General features: G+C 42.8%; 2 protein-coding genes across 5 annotated transcripts in view; one reads left to right on the top strand and one right to left on the bottom strand.

The window, feature by feature from the left end:
* The window catches only part of GPLD1 (glycosylphosphatidylinositol specific phospholipase D1), a 49920-nt gene extending 28378 nt beyond the window's left edge, over positions 1 to 21542 (top strand). For 2 of the 4 annotated variants that reach the window (XM_016140902.2, XM_016140898.2), the window contains 13 exons: positions 516 to 655; positions 2188 to 2374; positions 4642 to 4752; positions 6002 to 6076; positions 6174 to 6330; positions 6864 to 7005; positions 7828 to 7933; positions 8013 to 8106; positions 12706 to 12882; positions 13222 to 13382; positions 14402 to 14428; positions 14548 to 14598; positions 15135 to 21542. In XM_016140902.2, the coding sequence (XP_015996388.2) occupies positions 516 to 655; positions 2188 to 2374; positions 4642 to 4752; positions 6002 to 6076; positions 6174 to 6330; positions 6864 to 7005; positions 7828 to 7933; positions 8013 to 8106; positions 12706 to 12882; positions 13222 to 13382; positions 14402 to 14428; positions 14548 to 14598; positions 15135 to 15269 (1563 nt within the window). In that variant the 3' untranslated portion in view covers positions 15270 to 21542. The remainder of the gene's footprint in view (positions 1 to 515; positions 656 to 2187; positions 2375 to 4641; positions 4753 to 6001; positions 6077 to 6173; positions 6331 to 6863; positions 7006 to 7827; positions 7934 to 8012; positions 8107 to 12705; positions 12883 to 13221; positions 13383 to 14401; positions 14429 to 14547; positions 14599 to 15134) is intronic. The other 2 variants (XM_016140900.2, XM_016140901.2) reach the window with 1 other exon arrangement.
* MRS2 (magnesium transporter MRS2) overlaps positions 19229 to 21816 on the bottom strand; it is a 27231-nt gene continuing 24643 nt past the window's right edge. Inside the window, exon 11 of the mRNA XM_016140906.2 lies at positions 19229 to 21490. Coding sequence (XP_015996392.2) covers positions 21410 to 21490 — 81 coding nt within the window. The 3' untranslated portion in view covers positions 19229 to 21409. The remainder of the gene's footprint in view (positions 21491 to 21816) is intronic.

Genomic DNA, 21816 nt, shown 5'->3' with positions numbered 1-21816 from the left:
TGCCTCTCACGCCTGCCAGACTTCTTGGGACTCGAAGCTTCTTAATTTGGGTGTGGATTGGAAGGTTTTCAGCCTCCTGGTGTTACAGTTCCTTTGACTGGAGGGAAAAAAAAGGAGATGTACACACACACACACACACACACACACATACACACACAATTACATTCTAGATTACATGACTTGTTTTTTAAAAAAATTTAGTCCATAAAAGTGATTTTGTTCAGTTACATTCTGCAAATTGGTACAGCCCATCCTGACTTTTTTGGTCGAGGTTAAGGCCCAGCTAGCTCTTTCCATGCCGGCCCCGACTTCAGGGCTGTAACTACCATAGCTCAGCACATGTTGGGGGAGCGATGTCACTCTCCTAAGTGATGTTACCTGTTGATAGGAATCCATATTTTATTTTCTAGCATTTGTAAAAACTCGTTTCTTTTACAAAAGTCCAGTTCTTTGACAGGACACAGTAGCTTTGTTGCTGATGCTGTGTGTCTTTATCTGTCATTCTTCTGTTTCAGGATTCCCTGTCCTTTATGTACCAGGCTTTGGAAAGGAACATCCGGATGATATTTACAGGCAGCTCTCAGCGGCCACTGAAGCACGTCTCCAGCCCTTTAGCATCTTACTTCCTGTCACTTCCCTATACGAGGCTTGGCTGGTAGGCATCAGTTCATCCGATTCCTGCACATTATCATCAGTGTTCATTTCATTCTGTCATTCAACAAATGTATCAAATAGCACCTGTTACCACCTTATTTTCCAATCAGTTCATCATCAGCAAAGCCATTAACTTAGTGGTTATTGTAAAGATAAAACCATATCCTTAAAAATTTGTCAAAATGTGTTTAAAACAGGAGCTTTCACATTACCAAATAATCACAACAATGACACATTATAGAATATTTGTCAAGCTTCAATGTTCTTGGGCTAATTGTTACAGATTTGGGGGAAGTCGAATAGCATGAGAAGAATAAAAGCAGATAGTTATATGTTGATTGGAATATTATAGCTTCATATGGCAAGAGCCTAGTACACCATGGTGACTTTATAAAGATGATGTTAGAGAATCCTCTTAATTTAAAAATGAGCCCACACTGAGCCCAAGGATGGAAAAGTAACTATTTTCTGGAGGTTTTGGTGAAACCTCCTTTTTAGACCAAACTTCTTATAGTCAAATGATATTGCATTTCTCTTGGGACAATTACCGACAGCCCTTTCTCTTTGGCTCACTCGTATGTCAGCTCTGGCACAGGGAAGTGAATGCTGTCTTTCTGGCCATTCACTTATGGACAGTGGCTCTTCTTGGCTGCCTTCCTGAAAGATTTTTGAAAAGGCTCCCTGCTGGGCTGACAGTTATGCTGTGGGGTGTGGGACAGCCAGGTAGAGGTCCTCATAGGGCATCACTGGCCAGTGTCCCACCTCAGGAATGCAGGGACCAGCAGTGTCTCCAAGGCATGGGTGGCTGGCGCCTTTACCAGGCATCACACCTTTTAGAAACCATCCTTCTCTTGTTCCCTTGTTCTGCCATGTGTTCTTCATGTGGCCAATAAGAACTAGAATAAGTAAAGCACTTTTGGTCTTTCCAGGCCACCAGAGGCATTTGAACCTTTGGCTTGGTTTGTCCATCTCTGTATCTGGTAGGTCATGAAATCTTGTTTACAAACATCCACTACATATGTTGGCCATTGAATTTTTTCCCAGTACAAAGCACCCTCTGTAGCTGTGGTAGCAATGAAAAGGTGTACTTAACACAGCTTGTCTTTGATCAGGTGACAGACTGAAATGAGCTGGGCTGATCAGAAAGCAGACTGTGCTACTGGCTGGACGGTTTCAGAGGAGGAGCCTGGCATTGTGCTTTTCTGCTCTGGGTTTTACGTATAGGATGTGATGCTCTGAGAGGATGCTTTTCATCTGCTCAGGTTACATGGCCCAGAGATGCCCAGAGGACTTGAATTGTCCAGTTGTTGTTGTTGTTGTTGTTATTATTATTATTATTATTATTATTATTATAGAACAAGACTGTGAATCACACACAGTATCACTTCAGAGTAAATATTCACAATGGCCGTGCAGGATGGAAAATCAGCAAGAGGAAGTTAAAGTGCTGGATTCCAGAAAGAGAAGCAAGTAGACAGTCTTACCCATAGTTCTCAGCAGACACTCCAGTAGGTTCTCTCTTTGTCCCTGTAGGGCAATGACCTCGGCTGACCTCAACCAGGATGGGCACGGTGACCTGGTGGTGGGCGCCCCAGGCTACAGCCGCCCCGGCCACATACACGTGGGGCGTGTGTACCTCATCTATGGCAACGAGCTGGGCCTGCCCCCCATCGACCTGGACCTAGACAAGGAGGCCCACGGGGTCCTCGAGGGCTTCCAGGTAAGGTACTCATCGCCTCATGTTTTACTCAGTAAGCCAGTGCTCTCATTTGGGGCAAATTCTCCAGGATGAATAACCAATAACAAGAATGATGAAAGTAACAGCTGGTGGCCTAGTGTAGCACTTTTCATTGAAAGCATATTCATTTATCTCATTCTATCATTAACTTTTAGCCTAACACCTTCTGAAAACACACTATTTAGAAATGCTTTCAGTGGCCAATCAGGATGTGATTTTTTGGTAATACAAAACTTTTTAATAATATATATATCAATGTTTTGTAAGAATTTTGGATTCACGGAAAAGTTGAAAAGAGTACAGAGTTCCCATACCCTCTTTACTTACTTTCCCCCATTCATGTCTAACATAATTATGATATACTTGTCAAAATTAAGGGATCGACATCAGTGCATTACTATTAACTAACTCCAGACTTCGTGCAGATTTCATTGCTCTGTTTTAAGTGGTTATTCATCACTGGGAAAACTGCACAATGATTGTACAAATGTCCCACATTGAGTCCACATTAGGGTCCAGGGGGGGGTTCCTCTGGGCTGTCGCTCGCATTCGCCTTATGGAGCAGCAGGGGCAGAACCAGCCCCACAGCGAGTCACAGGTGAGTGTGGGCTTTTGGGGTACTGTGTGCTCTGAACATCGAGCATCAGGGGAAGGAACCCTGGATTTGGGTCAGAGCGTGGTTCTTGTGCCAGACAGGCCACTAAACCTTTCTGTGAAGACAAAATAAGATGGCACGCCTGAACATACTTTAAAAAGTGACAAGTACAATGGTTTTGATCTAGTTTGCGCTAATCCGAGAGATGTGACTAAATTGGCTGGCGGGTGAGGTCACACAGTCCAGGGGGACGGCATTCTCTGGGACCTTGTGATGCCTCTGAGAAAGTTCCACAATAAATATAGCCATCTCTGTTCTTCTTCACAAAGCCATTCCCCTGTCGGAGTGTTGTGTGAAGTGCGATCCTTTGGGCTCCTACAAACAGGAAATAAGAGGCAGCTGCTTCCTGGGAATAAACTCTCCCAAAGACACTTGGGGCAAGGAGGGAGGTGGCTCCGTGCCCTCTTCTCCAGTGACCTTTGTGAACTTGGAAGATGGACAGATTAAGGCATGGGCAAGGGACCTTCTGGAGTCCTGCATTCTAGCCCTGGTCTGCAGTTAACCTTCCCGTGTCCTTGTCTATAAAGTGGAGGATCAGGATGACTGTCCCAAGCGCTTATCTGCTTTAAGACTGTTTCTCTAGGAATGACTGGTTAACCCACGGCAGCACTTGAGGGTGCACAGGTGGTGATGAAATGAAACAGTTCTCTGTTGGGAGGGTCCTCTGTTGGTCCCCACCCTGCCCCACGGCGCTTTGTGTCCCGAGTGGCCCCTTCTTGTTTATCAAGTCCCTGCCTTGCAGAAAGGGGCCGTGTTCCTAACAGCCATTGCAGATGGGCGTAGAGAGATTATGTAATATGTAATACACATGGGGTGTGTGTGTCACGTGGCAGACTTTGCCTTGTTATGTAAGTTGTGAAAGAATAGCACAGCCTGAGTCTAGGCTGATTCTAGACGGTAGGAGAAGATCTAGAAAATTCATCTTGGAAGAAAAGTGTCCTTGAATCAACTCAGTTTTCCATCAGTAAACCGTAAAAGTGGGGGCAATGAAAGTACCTGTCTCAGTCCCTATAATGTGCTTAGAGCGGCGTCTACAGCAGTGTTACCCAACAGCACTTTCGGGGACGCCGGGCGTGCTCCGCAGCTCGGCCGCCCACTGTGGGGCCAGCACGCGCACTGGCTTTGGAGTATTTGCAATGTGGCCAGTGCAGCCGAGGAGCTGAACTTTGAATTTGTTCAATGTTAATTAACTTTAAATATGATGGCCACATTTAACTTGTGGCCACCACATTGGACAGTGTGGTTCCAAAACATCCTCCTGTTTGCTGCTGTTATGGATTATTATTTTGGATACTTTCCAGGAGGAGTTCAGTCTTAATGTGGGGCCTAGTGCACGCTGGGCCATTTTCTAAAACGTAAAACATACCGACCCTCTACTTTCCGGCACCCCGTCTTCCCTTCAAGGCCGACAGACAGGCCAAATGTCTCGCTAGGCCAGAGCTACCCAGCTGGTGTGTCGCGGATGTGTCATGGGTTGCTGCACTTTGCTCAGCCCTCGGGTGACGATGGCCCGGGGGCTGTCTGCTCCCGGGGTGTCAGCAGTGCTCTCTGAAGCCGTGGCTCAGCCTGGGGGAAACAACCTGTACCTTTTCAGCCCTCAGGCCGCTTTGGCTCAGCCTTGGCCGTGCTGGACTTCAACAAGGACGGCGTGCCAGACTTGGCCGTGGGAGCTCCCTCGGTGGGCTCGGAGCAGCTCACCTATAAGGTAAGGGTGCTGCTGGGTGCAGGGGTGGGAGGGTGGGAGGAACTGCCGAGGGCGCTGGTGCTGGACTGAGCCTCTGGGTAGAGCAGACAACCAGGGACTTTGTGGGTAGGTGGACTTGGGCTCCCCATTCGGGTCCTTAATGTGACCCTAGTTGCCTGGCAGCACCCATTCCTCCCTCCCTAGCCTCAATCTGGCTAAGGGTTTCCCATTTCCAGCAAGTGTTTGCCGCCAAAGCTTTCCTCCCATGATGCTGAATTATAGCAAAGGTGACAAAAATTCCAGCCAATGCATCACTTCCTGTCACCCCAGTAGAGGTACTTTTCTAGATCTTTCTTGTTAGCACAAACCCGTCTGTTCCTTTTTCATACTGAGGGCAGAGATCTTGGGCTCCAGTCCACGGGCTCTTCCCACGGGTGCTTGTACCAGAGCCAGGTAGCAGCAGCTGGCACAGGAGTGACCGGAGGTCAGAGGCCCCACGTCACCTGCTGCAGGCTCACCCCTGCCCCTCCCTCCTCACACTGTTTCTCAACACTCGAACCATTGGTCATCTGACCCAGCCGGAGTGGCATGTCAGTGCTTGCAGGGGGTGTTATGTATTCCCTGGGTTTGCACACTTTGTGGTCCTAACATAGTGTTTTGAGCTCGTACGTGTCGTCACCTCTTCGGGGTTGTGGCGTCATCTGCCTGTTTGCCAGCTTTGTGGGAGGACAGAGGTTGGTCTTTCGCATCATTGCCTCCCGAGAACTCGGCTGGGGATGGGAAATAAATGCTTGCGGAATGAGTGGGGGTGGAGACAGGCAAGTCAAAGACAGGAACTGGTCCTAACACAGAGTGTGTCCCAAGGCCAACGAATGGTGCCACGAATGGTAGCTACAAAGTGTGTTCATGTCCAGAGGAATGATGGGCTGAGCCAGAAACCGAGCTGGGCCTTGAACACGGGAAGTGAAGTCACCTGCGAAAACTGAGCAATTAAGTGGGGCAGATCCCAAGCCAGACACTGGGAAGGCGAAGGTAAACCAACGGTCTTTGCTTTGGAGCTCTAGTATGACGCAAGGGACACTAACACACAAAACCGAACCGCTTCAGCGCGGCCCCAGCCTACAGGGCAGGCTTGTGTCCGTCATCAAGCTCCGGTAGTGGAGAGCTCTGATGGTGACTGATTTCGTCGTCAGTTCTCTCGCTCTTGCTATTTTTAAGGGTCCTGGGTTGTACCCAGCCTTATGGCCACCTTGGGTTTGTCCTCGCCTAGGGCGCAGTGTACGTCTACTTCGGTTCCAAGAGAGGAAGCATGTCCCCTTCCCCCAACATCACCATTTCTTGCCAGGTATGTTGACCACCTTAGCCAGGTGCAGACATTAGCACGCCCCATCCTAAGTGCCTCCAGGGCAGAGTCAAAGGTGGTCTCCTGGTTTCCTCCCAAGGACACGTACTGTAACCTGGGCTGGGCGCTCGTGGCTGCAGACATGAATGGAGACAGGGAGCCTGATCTGGTCATTGGCTCCCCTTTCGCACCAGGCGGAGGGAAACAGAAGGGGATTGTGGCTGCATTTTATTCTGACTCTGGCCACAGCAACAAAGGTAATACTTGCTGGGGGGAAGACGGGGGCCTTCCCTGCTCTAATCTATGGGACTTCTCACCTATAGGTTTATGTCCTTTTTTCCTCATTCCATATGCTTTCACCTAAATTTTCTGACAGTCTTTTATTTTTACAATGTTCTGGCAAGTGACAGTAGTAGATCCACGGAATATTCAAAAAGGGACCCAACTTCTGGGTCCAGATCCACAGAGTGCCATGGGTTTATTCTCCTAGTCTCCCAGTGTAAGCAGAAACGCCAGGGGCATCCCAGTGACACTCTGAAGTGTCCAAGAGGGGCTCTTTTTAAATAGCATCCTCCACTCTGTGGAAGTGAGCTCTAGATATGCACCTCACGTGACATTTGAGGTCCATTTCTAATGTTGGGGTCCTGGGAACAGTGGCGGGGGCCTAGAAAGGTTCTGGCAAAAACTAAGTGGAATGAATCCGTTTCTCATTAGCCTACAGAAAGGGCCCGTAATTTCCACTCTAGCAGTCCTCCCATTTGAACCAAAAGGGATTGGTTGTCTTGTGTAGAAAAGCTGGACGTGGAGGCGGCCGACTGGATGGTGAGAGGCGAGGCAGACTTCGCCTGGCTGGGGTACTCCCTTCACGGCGTCAGCGTGAACAACAGAACCCTGCTGTTGGTGGGGAGCCCGACCTGGAAGAATACCAGTAGGTGAGCGCTGACATTGGGGCCCAGGGACCGCCAAGCACCAGGGGCAGGTGCCTGTTGCTGTGGGAGCCCCGTAAGTGTAGGGTTCAGAAAAGGGGGCTAAGAAATTCTAACCCTTCAAGGAAAAGCTAAGGCTCTGGGGCAAGGTTCAAATTCTTCGAGGTTTAAAAATGAGGTAGACAGGTTAGTTTTCCAGGGCTACAGTAACGAAGGGCCACAGGTGGGGGCCTTAAACAACAGGAATTCATTTTCTGTCCTGGAGGCTGAAAGTGTGAGATCAAGGTGTTGGCAGGGTTGGTTTCTTCCAAGGCCTCTCCTTGTTTTGGCCATAGCCAGCTTCTCAGTGTGTCCTCACATGGCCTTTTCTCAGGGTGCCCATCCATGCTGTCTCCCCCTCTTCTCATAAGAACAAGTCAGATTGGACCAGGGCCCACCCTAATGACCTCATTTTAACTTAATTAACCCATTAAACATCCTATCTCCAAATACAGTCACATGCTGAGGGACTAGACATTAGGACTTCAGCATATGAATTTTGTGGAAGGGGGTGGACGGCGGGATTCAGCCTGTTAACAGTGGGCATCCCTGTATTTGCTGTCAGCTAGGGGCAGAATTGTGGGCCTCATATTTGGAGAGCCTTGATATCAGCATCCTCTCTGAAAGCCTCCCTGCTCCCATTCCCATGCCTAGGGTTGCAGGATGGAGGACATGCAGGGAGGGGGAATGGGGGGCGGGGACTGGTACTGTTGTCTTTCCTTGGGCCTGAGTACCTGGCCAGCTCCTGGCCTTGTGCCCCAGTGTTAAGTGCCGTGTGCTTCATTCCAGTCTGGGCTACTCGTTCCACACTCGTGATGAGAAACAGAGTCTCGGACGGGTGTATGGCTACTTCCCGCCAAACTGCCACAGTTGGTTTACCATTTCTGGAGACAAGGTATGGCAGCCCCTCCCTCCTCAGGAGAGTGGACGCCACAGAGTTTTCTAAGCTGTACTTAATTGATTATATTTCACAGGCAATGGGGAAACTGGGTACCTCCTTGTCAAGTGGCTATGTAATGGTGAACGGGACCCAAACACAAGTGCTGCTGGTTGGCGCCCCGACTCATGGTAGGTCACGAACCATGAAATTTTGCTTCCTTTTAGTTATACAGCTCCATGACTACACTGTATTAGGGAAAGTTGAGATCTGGAGTCAGACGGACCTGAGACAAACCTGAGTTTTTACATTTCCTCTGTGTAACCTTGGGGAAGTTACTTAACCACCCTGAATGCTAGTATCATCATTTGCAAAATACAGATAGTAACATCCACTTCAAATCACACATGAAAGTAACTGTGTTTTTAAAGCTTTTCTTGCGATGTAAACTTTTAAGATTTACTGTCGTAGCAACTTTTAAATATGTACTACAGGATTATTATCATCACCATGCTGTACATTACATCCCATGACTTATTTTATAACTAAAAATTTGTATCTTTTGACCCCCTTCACCCATTTCATCCTCCCCCCAACCCCCATCTATAGCAACCACCAATCCGTTCTCTATATGTATGAATCTGGGGTTTTTTGTTGTCTTAGATTCTACATATGAGATCATATGTATTTGTCTTTCTCTGATTTATTTCACTTAGCATAGGCACTCAAGGTCCATTCATGTTGCAAATGGCAAGATTCCATTCTTTTTTATGGCTGAATAATATTCCATTGTTTATATATATTTTGTTTACCCATTCATCCATCAATGGACACTACAGTTGTTTTCATATCCGGGCTATTGTAAATAATGCTGATTAACATGGGAATGAATATCTTTTCAAATTAGTGTTTGTTTTCTTCCGATGAAACCTAGAAGTGGGATCGCTGGGTCGTAAGGTAGTTCTATTTTTAACTTTTTTGAGACACTTCCATACTTTTTTCCATAGTGACAGCACCAGTTTATTCCCACCAATGCACAAGGGTCCCCTTTTCTCCACATCCTCACCAACACTCGTTTGTTGATTTATTAACAGCCATTCTGACAGGTGTGAGGTGATGTCTCATTTTAGTTTTGATTCGCATTTCCCTGATTAGTGATGTCGAGCATTTTTTCATGTACCTGTTGGCCATCTGTCTGCATATCTTCTTTGGAACAATGTCTATTCAGATCCTCTGCCCATTTTTAAATTGGATTGTTTTGGGGGTACTTTTGCTATTGAATTGTATGAGTTCTTCGTATATTTCAGATATTAACCTCTTATCAGATATATGATTTGCAAATACCTTCTCCCATTCTGTTACCTTTCAGTTTTGTTGGTTTCCTTCGCTGTCCAGAAGGCTTGTAGTTCGATATAGTCCCATTTATTTTTGCTTTTGTTGCCTTTGCTTTGTGTGTCAGATCCACAAAATCAGACCAATGTCAAGGAGCTTACCATCTATTTTCTAGTTTTATAGTTTCAGGTCTTAAGTCTTAAATCCATTTTGAGTTAATTTTTGTATATGGTATAAGATGGTGGTCCAGTTTCATTCCTTTGCATGTGGCTGTCCAGTTTTCCCAGCTCCATTTATTGAAGAGACTGTCCTTTCCCCAATATACATTCTTGGCTCCTTTGTCATAAATTAATTGACCATATATGTGTGGGTTATTTCCAGGCTCTCTATTCTGTTCCATTGATATAGGTATCTATTTTATGGCAATACTATACTGTTCTGATAACTACAGCTCAGAAATATTTTTGTTTTGTACAGTATGGGAAAGAGTTGAATAATAAGCAGAAATGGATTAGGTAATTTTTCATTACATGTTTCAGGACACATTGTAACAACAAAAACTTGCTGACTTAGCTTTGAAATAGTTTTGTTTTCCTTTATAGAGTCTAGTGATTTCTAAACTCTTGCAACACACATTGATTTTATTTTTTTCACCACTCTTTCTACCAGAGTGCTATGAATTAGAGCATCCCCAAATTTAGTGGTTTTAGTGCAATTACTGTCTCCGTAATATTTTCTATTATAAAATGTAACAAAATAAAAAAAAATAGATAATTGTAATTCACATGCATTATAAGAATAAAGCCCATGTTATGTTTTATAGTTTTCCTCAATATATCTTACAATATCACAAGCAGGTTATCACTGATGCAATCCACAAATCTTGAGATTTTTCTCATTTTTACTTGTAGTTCATCCACATAATTTGTGGGGCCCAGTAAAACATAAAAATTGTGGAGACTTTTGTTTAAAAGTTACTCAGAATTTCAAGTCAGTAATGAGAGCATTAAGCCAAGCCTGGCCCTGTGTGACTGCCTGCACTCCTTTTGGGCAATGGCCAATCTCTCAAACCTTGGAACCAAATTAGACACTTTTACCCTCATTTCCAATCCACACTGACGTTCTTGTGGTACCTACATTTTACCATAACTCCTGAAATCCCAGTTGCAAAAATAGGATGTTTTGAAAGGCATGTCGGGATCTAATGTTGAAATTGTGAGCTGCCTGCCTCCAGCAGGTGGTTCACGTGTCATCTGGGAGATGTCACTGTTACCTTTGAAAATTCAGTGTATCTGCAGTGTCCCTCTGAGTTCATGGAAATGCTTCAATGTGCAGTCCGGAAGTCATGGCTCTGTCGTAGAGATTAACCTCAATTTGAAAAAACTGGGTCTACTTCCAGGGCAACCCCCAAAGGTGGCAGTTTGGGCTTCGTGTATGTCGGTCAGGCAGATGCCACTCTTACCCTGTCCTGTCTGGCTCAAAAGAATTTTTGGTTCACTGTGGCCACTATAAACAACAAACAGTAGACCTGGGATTTTAGGGTGCTGATTAACAACTACAATGTACTTTCAGTATGAAAAAGACAATACTCAGTGGTGGCAAGGTTGGGATGAGATGGGCACTTATATGCTGCTGGTGAAATGTAAATACACCTGCCTTTTCTGGAATGAGGTCCGGCAGTTGGCAAGAGCCTTAAAAATACTCATTTCCTTAGATACCACATGGACTGTTCTAAGAATATTTTCGCAGAAAGTATTCAGAACTGTGGGAAGAACATTTATCACAATATTAATTATAATAGCAAAGAGTACATTTGAAGACATTTAAGAAGTAGGCTCATGAATCATTCAGATAGTATCAGATATGCATCTCCTAGAAACTAGATTAGAGAATGTGGCTGGATGGGCAAGGTTTCTAATCCTTGCCCCAGCAGTGAGTAGGGCGACTTCCCTGAGGGAGCGTTAGAGTCTGCGTGGCAGACACACATGCCAAAGTCCAGTAGAAGCAGCAGAGAGGTGGACTCAGGCCTGGATCTAGAAGGCAGACCAGGTCATGGCCCCCATGTGCTCCTGCATGAGGCAGAGCCAGAGCAAGAAACCACACATCTCCTCCCTGTAGCAGACACAACTCCAAGTATCACTCTGTTTTGTCACTCAAGGACTTCAGGTTTCCCAAAGTATAAGGGAATAAGGATTTTCTCATTTCAACTTTTCTTGATACTTTGAGCTTTCACTCTGAATATTTATTGTACTTTATTAAAACACTGTCCCCATGGGGGCTATTAGTTTAGGTTGTTTATCCTTATTGAAGAGCCTGAGATTACTGAGCTGTAAGTATTCTTTCTCGTCTCCTGTTTTTCTCCCTGCTTTTGCTGGCTCTCTGAGCACTCAGTTGCTTCTAGTTGACAACCAGCTATAAGAAAGGACATAAGGTTGTCTAAGAATACAGTCAAATCATTCACCTGTTTTACCCACAGTATTTATTTAGACACTGATGCTAGAGCATCACATTACTTGGCTCACAGTAAGCCTTGCAGAGGACCAACCCCAGCTCACTGATGCTATTGTTTTTTGGAGAAGGTACTCATTTCTGAAATCAAGGCTGTGTTCCAAATAATTAAGTGTATAGGCAAAATTCTAACTAGATTTGTTTTGAAGTTATTCAAGATTTATTCATTAAAAAAAAAAAACCCACATTTATCCTTCCTTGTACTGCACCAGGATGCACTGCTATGCACTTCATGCTGACCATGGTCTCATTGCTTATGTGATGTGACAACCTGATGCAGAGACACAGGTGAATGAAAAACAATGCTGCCTTGCACAGACACTAGGCAGGGACAGGCAGTGTGGTATGGCACATGTAGGAGTGGCACCTACTCTACACCAGGGAGGTAAGGAAAGGCTTCCCAGAGGACGGAACACGAGCCAAACTCTGCAGGGGAAGGAGTTGGCCAGCAGAGGGGTGTGAAGCAAGGGCTGTCCATTCCCAGCAGACAGCACATCATATTGAAAGGCCCAGATGTAAGAAACATAATAGGTTGTGGTGACATGTGGGTGAAAGGGGGAAGTGACTGCAAACGTTGGAGCTATTAAGCAAGAGACAGATTCTGTAAGGTCTTGTGGGTCTGCTAAGGACTTGCCAAGAATTTGGATTTCAAAGGGCAGTTTGTGATGTAAAAGGAGGTTTAGAGGGAGAAAGGACTGCAGGGGGCAAGACTGGAAGAAGACCTGTTTGATGGAATATCACTGAGTTGATCCAGTGTTTGGATCTTGGTGCCCAAGCTAGTTGTATCTCCCTAACCATCAGAGTAGACTGGCACTAAAACTACCTGTCCTGTGTGGTTCTGCACGATCTGTCACTTGTAGTACAGAAGGATGATGCAAGGATTTAATTGGTGCTTTACATTCCGTCATCATTCTTGTGATGGCAGCAGGTACTGTACTGTTTTATTTCAGATGACGTGTCTAAAATGGCGTTCCTGACCATGACTTTGCACCAAGGTGGAGCCACTCGGATGTATGAACTGACACCAGACTCGCAGCCTTTACTGCTCAGCACCTTCAGTGGAGACCGCCGCTTCTCTCGGTTTGGAGGAGTTCTGCACTTAAGTGACCTGGATGATGATGGCGTAGGTAGGAAATGAACAGTGCCTCTGGCCAAGAACTGAGTCTCTTTTCCCAATAGATTGTTCCCCTAGGATCTGTCCTCACAGGTGACAACCTTGCGGCCCAAGGACCTTTAGACATATTTTGAGGTAGATAAGACCAGAACCATGTATACAATAGTTAGTTGTATTTCTTGAAGGTGATAACGTGAGATGAGAGTCACATCAGTTGTTGATGATGAAATAGAAGACTTTGACTGTGAGGATGAAATCACATATTATTTGTGGGAGGCTGGGTTAGGATCTGGCAATGGAACAATGGGAAGGATGACAGGAGTTGACTTTCTTCTGCTGGTTTTGTTCACAGATGAAATCATCATGGCAGCCCCCCTGAGGATAGCAGATATAACCTCTGGGCTGATAGGGGGTGAAGATGGCCGTGTTTATGTATACAATGGCAAACATACCACTGTTGGTGACATGACAGGCAAATGCAAAACATGGATGTCTCCATGTCCAGAAGAAAAGGTAGTGTTCATACAAAAGTGGGAAAGGATGGCTACTTGCTGATACCTTATTAAATCACGTTCACTGTAGAACTACAATTTTTACAACTTGGAGTCCAGGGGTCACAGCCCAGTCCCCTGGCTGTTTTATGGGGCCAACCTGCCTGAATTCTTGGAGTTCTGCAGGATGTGGTCCTATAGCTACAGTCCAGTTGCACCTGGTGTCACACTAGTTCATGGTTATACCTGCCACAGCAGGAAAAAAAGGCCATGGCTATTTCATGAACTTCCAGTTTCCTGTTTCACGGCTTTGTTTCCTGGGCCTAAACCACTTGGCCATTATTATTTTCAAATTTAAAAATTATTTTTTAACTTGTCAAATTAGTTTATTGTAAAAATTGTAGAAAATACAATAGTACGAAGAGAATTCAAAATCATCTACCTAGAATTCCACTCTGCAGAGATAATGCCTGTTAACCTTTTGATGTGTATTAGATATGTTTTATTAAAAGTTGGCATTATGCCCATTTACAGATAAAGAAATTAAAGATCAGAAAGGAAGCTGTTCGAGGTCACATTGCTAGGAAATGGCAAAGCAGGGACTTGAACCAAGAGCTGATGCTAAAACACACTCTTAACCATTATACTATGTGTCCATATTTTTAACAACTATGATCATATTGTACATAATTGTTACTTTGCAACTTGATTTTACCTACCAAAATAACATGTAAATATTTTTCTATATATTTACTGGCTGCCTAGTATTTTATCTATAGATAAAAGTTTATTTGGCCATAAATTACTACTCGTCACTTAGTCCGCTTCTAATTTTCACTGTTATAATACTCACATATAAACATTTTGATACATGTTCTTCTGGGCTCAGTTCCTGTAAGTGGAATTTCTGGGTATACATATTTTTAAGGATTCTTAAAAAATGTAGAAATGTGAGGGTGTAATTAAAATTGGTTAAAAAAAAATCCCATGTGAACAGTAATAACATTAATAGTCTCACTTTCTCACCATTTTCTCTTTCAGGCCCAATATGTATTGATTTCTCCTGAAGTAAGTACCTCCTGAAGGAATGAAGGAAAACTACAAAAATGTCCTTTCCTCTTATTTTAAACATAAAATATTTTGGTATGTCTTCGAGAGGCCATTAACAGACAGAATCTGTTTTGCAGGCAAACTCAAGGTTTGGAAGTTCTATGATCACCGTGAGGTCAAAGGACAAGGTGAGTGCCAAGACTGTGCTGATGTTTGTTCTAAGGCTGAGATTTGAGGATGATCTCATTTTGTTCATATTTCAGGTTTTATTTGAAAATTAGAGGAACACAAAAAATTACAAATTCATACATATACTCCTATCACTTTTTTGGAGGAAAGCTCCCCGCCTTACTTTTCCGATCTCCCCCTCTGCAGCAGGGCCGGCAGGTCACGGCTGTGGGCTAATCTAGTTGGCCGTCTATTTTTATACAGCTCACGAACTAAAAGTGATTAATACATGTTTAAATGGTCAGGAAAACACAGGACTATTCCGTGCCACGTGAACCTTCTGTGAGGTTGGAACGTTAGCGTTCATGAAGCTTTGCTGGGACACAGCCGCGTGCATTCACGTCTCCACGGCTGCGACCACACTATGGCAGCTCAGTGGTCGCTCTAGAGACTGCTGTCAACAGAGCCCCAGATATGTCATCTGGGCCCTTCTCGGAGTTTTCTGACCCTGGCCACATCAGTTAACCATTGCTAACATTTCGGTGTTTTCTTCCAGAGTTTTTGTGCTTTGGGGATGAATACATGTAAACACACACACATTTCCTGTCACTGCTTCACTTTCATGTACTCTGTGCTGCCTCTTCCCAGAGAAGGACCTATGAAGCTACCTGATTCTTTTAAAGATGCATAGTATCTGACTGACTGGATGCAGTATTTTATTTCCTTGGTTCACATTCTCACAAAGATTTCTAATTTTTTACGATTACACAGTGCTGTAGTGAGCATTCTTGCATCTATAAAATTGTGTAAATGTTCCTCTAGGTGAAATTCTTAGATCGCTGGATAAAAGGGTGTATATTTTAACAAATATAGAAAATTGAAGGGTTTTATCTTCAAATACACCACTGATTCCACTCATTTATTTGGATATATTGTATAGAACTGTGGGCTGGGAGAGATATAAAGACAAAGTCTCTGATCTTGAGAAAAAAATAAGTCAGTATAGGATTAAGTGCTAACAAGCAGTGTGAACAGTAAGTGTCAACTGTGGGGCGAAGGGCTTGGGAGGCCCTCAGATCTTCGAGCAGCGGTCCCCAACCTTTTTGGCACCAGGGACTGGTGCTGTGATGAAAATCTAATGCCTGATGATCTGAGGTGGTGATGCTGGCACTGGGGAGCAGCTGCAAATCCAGATGAAGCTTCACGCACTTGCCTGCCACTCACCTCCTGCTGTGGCGGCCCCCCATTCCAAACAGGCTTCAGACCAGAGCTGGCTCAGGGGCTGGGGACCCATGTCTTAGAGCACAAAACCAGGTTTGTAAGCTGGAGAAAGTGCTGAAATTGCCTCCTAGTGGCCCTCTCTTTAACCCATTTACAAGCCCGATAACAATAATACAGGTTAAAAAGAGATGATTTATAAGAGGATTCTAAAGGTCTGGTCATAGAAACACTTTATACCATCAGCTTAGCTTGCATTCTTTTATTCACTTTCCAAGAATGAGACACTATCAAGAACCTATTCTATAAAAGTTAAACACATGTCAACCTATTTACACCAGCTGAAGAGAGTGGTATCTAAAAGTAATTTTTATTCGATTCCTATCTGTACAATACTTCAAATTCATTTTCCTAACGATAGTTCACTTGGGTCAACAGTAAAATTCCTTTACTATACTAACATACCTGGGATCGGAGACATAAGCACTCGAGCATAAAGATAAATCAGAGGTTATATATGTTTAAATAACAGTCACAGACAACATGAGGATGATCACAGTATCCTTTTGCTGAGACCGAATAAAATTTATGATTTATAAATTCCTTTTCCTATTATATGAGCATTAAGTAATCAATAGTAAACTAGAATTAGGAGGTCTTGCTCTCAGTTAAGCCGTGCTTCCACTGTCTGTACTTCTGATACCTCCTGTGGGGCTGCCATGACAGGGTGGAAGTACTCAGTGTGTTATGAGCAGTGTCACACTGGCACCAGAGAGGCAGACAAACCAACCTGAGACCCGGCCCCTGCCCCCAGGCACTTACTGACTTGGTAGAAATGTTCAAACCATGGGGTCTGGCCAGTATCTTATTCATCTTTCTAGCTCCAGGGCGCCTGGACTAGAGCAGGAACTCAATAGATGTGATGATAAATTAAAGAATTGTGTTTTGTCCTCTACAGAACCAAGTTGTCATTGCTGCTGGAAGGAGTTCTTTGGGAGCCCGACTCTCTGGGGCACTCCACATCTACAGCCTTGGCTGATTAGTTTTTGCTCCATTTTTCTAATCTGCCCCTCCCTCTTGTGCTGAGTCATCCCTAGGGTGAGCATTTTGATGGACAAAGTGGCACAGCCAGTGGAGAAACACTAACAGTCAAGCTATCTGGAAATATAGAAAATTATGACTATATCAGAAATACATGAAATCGCAGGCCCTTTGGTTATTTACGTCCCCTTCCAGGATTTATTTCCTTGTCTCCTTTGCATCTAAGCCTTCTTTCCTATTTCTTCTTCCACAAGAATACTTGTCTTTCTGATTCCTAGAAAGGCCTCTCTGTGGTCATCTCTTAGGAAACCTTTGTATACTTACTATTCCTCCTAAAAAATGTTCTTTTAAAATTGGTGACCCATTAGGTTCACCAATCAGAATAAAACAGAAAGCATAGTATACAGGACAAATTGGAGGAAGAGGAAAAGTACAGTGAGGGATAACCTCACAACTCAAAAGTCACTTATAAATGATTTGGTCCTTTTTGCATTTTCATATAGCGAAAGGCAAATATAAAAACCAAAACTTAACTTTTGTAGAGAAGGCTGCTCTAACAGGTATGAACCTAGTGACTCTCCACCAGTTTTAAGACACCCCCTGTGGGTCCTCATGGCATTAGGATGCCACAAGTGCTGACAGCACTAGAGTAGAAAGGAGAGCTGACATGAGCCAAGGGCTACCTTCTGTAAGGAGTAAGTAAATGTGAGGGACAGAAGGGAGTGAAGCAGCCTGGGCTTCCTGTGCTGGTCTTGGTGGAGCGGGTCTCACCTGACAGCCCTGCAGGGAAAAGCACTACAGGGTCTCAGCTTCACTAAAATTTTTAGGCATTATTATCTGTAAATTCTAACTAGTTGATTCTGTATGAATCGGGGAAGAACCTCTTTTTTTTTTTTTTTTCTGACACTAGTGAAACGTGTAAAAGCAGGAGAAAATAAATGACAAGAGCTCTTCTCTTCTCAGCTTCTCTAGGGGCAGAACCAAGACCAGTCAAGGGGAATAGGAACCCAGCTGAAGAATAGTTAAATGAGATCAAGGAAAAGCTAGAGTTAAAATTGTGAGTGCAAGGTATCTGTAGGGAAAAAATATAAACAGCCACGTACCTAGATGGCACCTCTGGACCACTCCTGGAACTGTCTCATCTTTCTTAAGGAGGTATGCTAGCTGCATGGCTCCCTATGGCACAGCAAAAAGCACACAAACACTGTTTGTTTCGTTTGGGCAGCAATTACTGGTGGCTCAACCTATTTGAAGAATTATTTTTAATTAAAAAGTTTACTTTTATGAGGCCAAAATTACTCATTTGACTGTAGAACAAACTGATGACACTGCATTTCAGTAAAGGTCTGTTTCTCTCAGTACTGGACCTTTATCAGAAGGATACATACTTTCATTCTGCCATTACTATATAAAGTGGCTATGTTATACTGTGCTAAATAATAGGGCCTATGTTTAAACATGATCACTATTTACCTGAGGATTAATTTTTCTCAATGACTGAACACATAGCAAGTGCCAGGTAGGGAAAGTTAAAATTTATAAAGCTGGAAAGGTTTTTATATAGGATATATTTAACCGTACTAACCTCTAAAGTGCTATATAAAAGTGATGTAAATTGTACTCCTACTGTTAAGAGTTAACCTATATGACAAATATGTAAAAACCTGGCATACAGAAAAAAACACTATATTTAATGTATTTTCCCGATAGATGAAATTTTCACTCCACTAAGTATCAACTATAGTTCTAAGCACTGATTCAAAAATGTTTAATATCAAAAACAGAAATCCTTTGTTGGGCTTTAATCTCTCAACACAAATCTGAATTTATACAATTTAACTTAAAATTACCTTTATTTCAAGATACCAGAAACACATTTACATATATTTGCAATTTCCGTCTTTCTATTATTGTCTATATAACAATTTTCTTCAAGGCTAAAAGATCAGGATTCTTTGATGCCTTTGTGTGACAGACCTACCAGGCTAAATATGATTTGAAATGAGTTTGGGAATAAACTCAGTTCTGAGTTCCCTATTTCATGCACCATCCATTAGACCAACCCAAAGGTATTAATTATTAAAGTAAATCCTAAATTTAAAGTGAGTTTAATATTGCAATTCCAAAAAACAAAGCTGTGTACTTGGAATAACTCACCAAAATAAATAGCGTTTTAGTGATACTGTTTAGGAGTTATCACAGTCTGCTTACCAAGAATAAAGCGATACTAGAATCTTAAAATTTGTTCTGCCACATACTCTTAGAGGCCTTCCAAAGACAAATATTGTCGGTTAAGAGTCCTTGTGCTTGTACATGTGAAATGGGATGATTGCTTGCTTAGTTTATGTGTTCAGTCTATTACTTTAAAATTTAAAACCGCTGAACTTTGTATTTTTTTTGGCATAGGCTGTTTTATTAAGAGAACCTTAATATAAGAAGTATCCTGCTATCACCAAAACAGAGCTAGCTGACATTTTGAAATTATACCTGATCTAACCACCTTCAAGAATTGTATAAATCATTAGTAAGTTCCTTTTATCAGACCTGTGGGGTAGTTGATTTTCCCTTTTATCCATGAGACATGACTCATCAAAAAAAAATTTTACCGAAGTACACAAACCAACACCAGAAGGAAAAAAGACCAAAGCTCTATCCTATGCCCGATATTAGTCACAGTTAAGTAAAATTACTTATATTACAGTGATAAGACCAAAAATAGCAACAGTGCTTTCAGGTGTGCCAAAGAAGAGTATTACTGAACAGATTTGTACAGCCAGAGAGTGCTGCAGTCACATTCCAACAACCACACCATAAAGCATGCTCCTGACCCATGGCAAGTTGTCACATGGGCCACGCACTGCTCCAAGCCCAGACCAGCCTTGCTGGAGCCAGCTGGCTAAAGTCGAACAGCACCTGAAAGAGGGGGGTGAAGCTTAAGAGAAAAAAAGACAGGAAAGGGCTTCGGGAGGGCATACGGTCACTGCTGCAGCCCCGAGTTTAGTACAGCCTTTATGTAGGTTTTTTTGGATACAATAACAGAGCATAACGTATATCAGTCGAATGCTGACATTTACACAAGATCATAAAACATCCAGCTCTCGGGGTTGTAAAAACATTCCATTACCTTAAAAAAGTTTCTTAAAGGGGTGAATCTCCTCACCGGGGTCGGTAATGTTTAACTTAACGTCCTGCTTCCTTGAATCATTGTTTAAGCTGTCTCAGCAGCTGCTATATGGCTCCAAGCTACATGGCACCTTCAGTGCCTTGTAATGGCTCCCAACACAGCCTGTGCTGTCCCAGCTTCCTTCTAGTGGCTTCTCATAAGCATACATGGAAGTGGAGAAAACTTCATTTGTAACTTCATCCGTTTCTTTCAAATCAGCTAGTGGAATAGCAAGCATTATTATTCCCATTGTCAAACCACTTGGTAAATGGACCTCTAATTTCCTTATGTGACATCTTATCAGGTACTCCCCACATTATCAGGGTATGCATATTTAGGTTTTTTTAATGACTATATTTGTAGTGCAAGGGCTTCTCTGGGCACTCCGAAATCTTCCACACATACTTTTATGAGCAAGTATTAACTAGTGTTCTATTGCATAACTGCCTTTAACCTCCAAAAATATATAAAAAAGGTAGTTCAGAGGTTAAAGAAAATAGCAGCTTTAAGACTCAGATATCAGCCGTTTGTTGTAAAAACAAAAACCGACCAAAGATCTAGAGTCTATTACCCTCCTGAGGAAGCCAACCTGCCAGCCTGAAAGGAGCAGGAGTACAGAGTAACTGTGCTTTTTTGGGGTTAGTTGGGGTGACACACCCATCTAATCTAAAAAAATCAGCTATAAAACAATAACAGAATGGAAATACTTTCTATCAATTCTACTTCCAAAGGCTTTAATTATAGCTAAGCAAAAAAGTTGCAGGGGTTGAGAAAGTGAAAATTTAATTGGAATCCATATAAAGCTAATGTTAAATTATCATTACCTTCTTTTTATTCACCTTCTATAAAAAGGGGGCAACATATAATAAAGCTACACCACAGACTGATTTAAAGCAAACTTCCAGAGTTTGTTTTAAGGCTAATATATATTCTGCTAGCTTTTTAGTCACCTGAGGATAAGGAAATTTGCAAGAACATGATTCCCTGTGCTATGAACTATGGCTACCTGATCTCTTAACTGGGTTTGTCAAGCTTCCAGGCTTCATGTTGCATGAAATGGCACTTTTCTTGATATGTATAAAATAAAACCTACATAATCATCTATTCGTGTGTTAAATTAATCTCTCCGTGCCTCATGTCTATAAAAACTGCTCTTTAAATTAGTAGGAAATAGAATTTTGACCTTTTACAAAGCAAGCACTTCGGTTCTCAGAATCCTGAAAATCCAACAAAGTTCTAGTATTATTACTGCTATAATATTTTTATCATCAGACAATTTAAATATCAATGATTTTTTTCAAGTCTCTGACTCTATAAAATAATAAACAGTATCAGAAGTTTCCTGTGAATACCATAAAAAATTCAGTTTTCAGTGAGTTGTTACTAACAGTTAAGATGCTCTTGCTTGATCAAAGTCCATCTGGCCTGAAGCTGTGTTTCATTTCTAAACTTCTATTTGCTTGAAGGGTCTTTTTAGGTAAAGAGGCCATCTGAATAAAGCAGGAAAATAAAATAATTTTAGCTTGTGTCTTAAAAAAAAAAGCCACTAGTAAAATGATACACACACACACACACACACACACACACACACACACACACAACTACTAAATGAGGGAATGACTACAAGCCACATGTCAGTATCTTAAGTACTTATTCCAGTGGTGTAAACTACAAGTAGAAAAAGGAGATAAACTTCATACCTTTTCTTAATGACTATAAATATTTTCTACATTTCACTTTTGGTTATGACAAAACCTACACCAAAATGACTAACATCTCTCTAGATATATAATGCTTATCACAGTGTCACAAGCAT

Source organism: Rousettus aegyptiacus, unplaced genomic scaffold (genome assembly GCF_014176215.1).
Source record: "Rousettus aegyptiacus isolate mRouAeg1 unplaced genomic scaffold, mRouAeg1.p scaffold_m13_p_17, whole genome shotgun sequence".
Taxonomy (NCBI): Eukaryota; Metazoa; Chordata; class Mammalia; order Chiroptera; family Pteropodidae; genus Rousettus; species Rousettus aegyptiacus.
The sequence above is the reverse complement of the archived record's forward strand: the minus strand, read 5'-3'. Positions and strand labels throughout refer to the sequence as shown.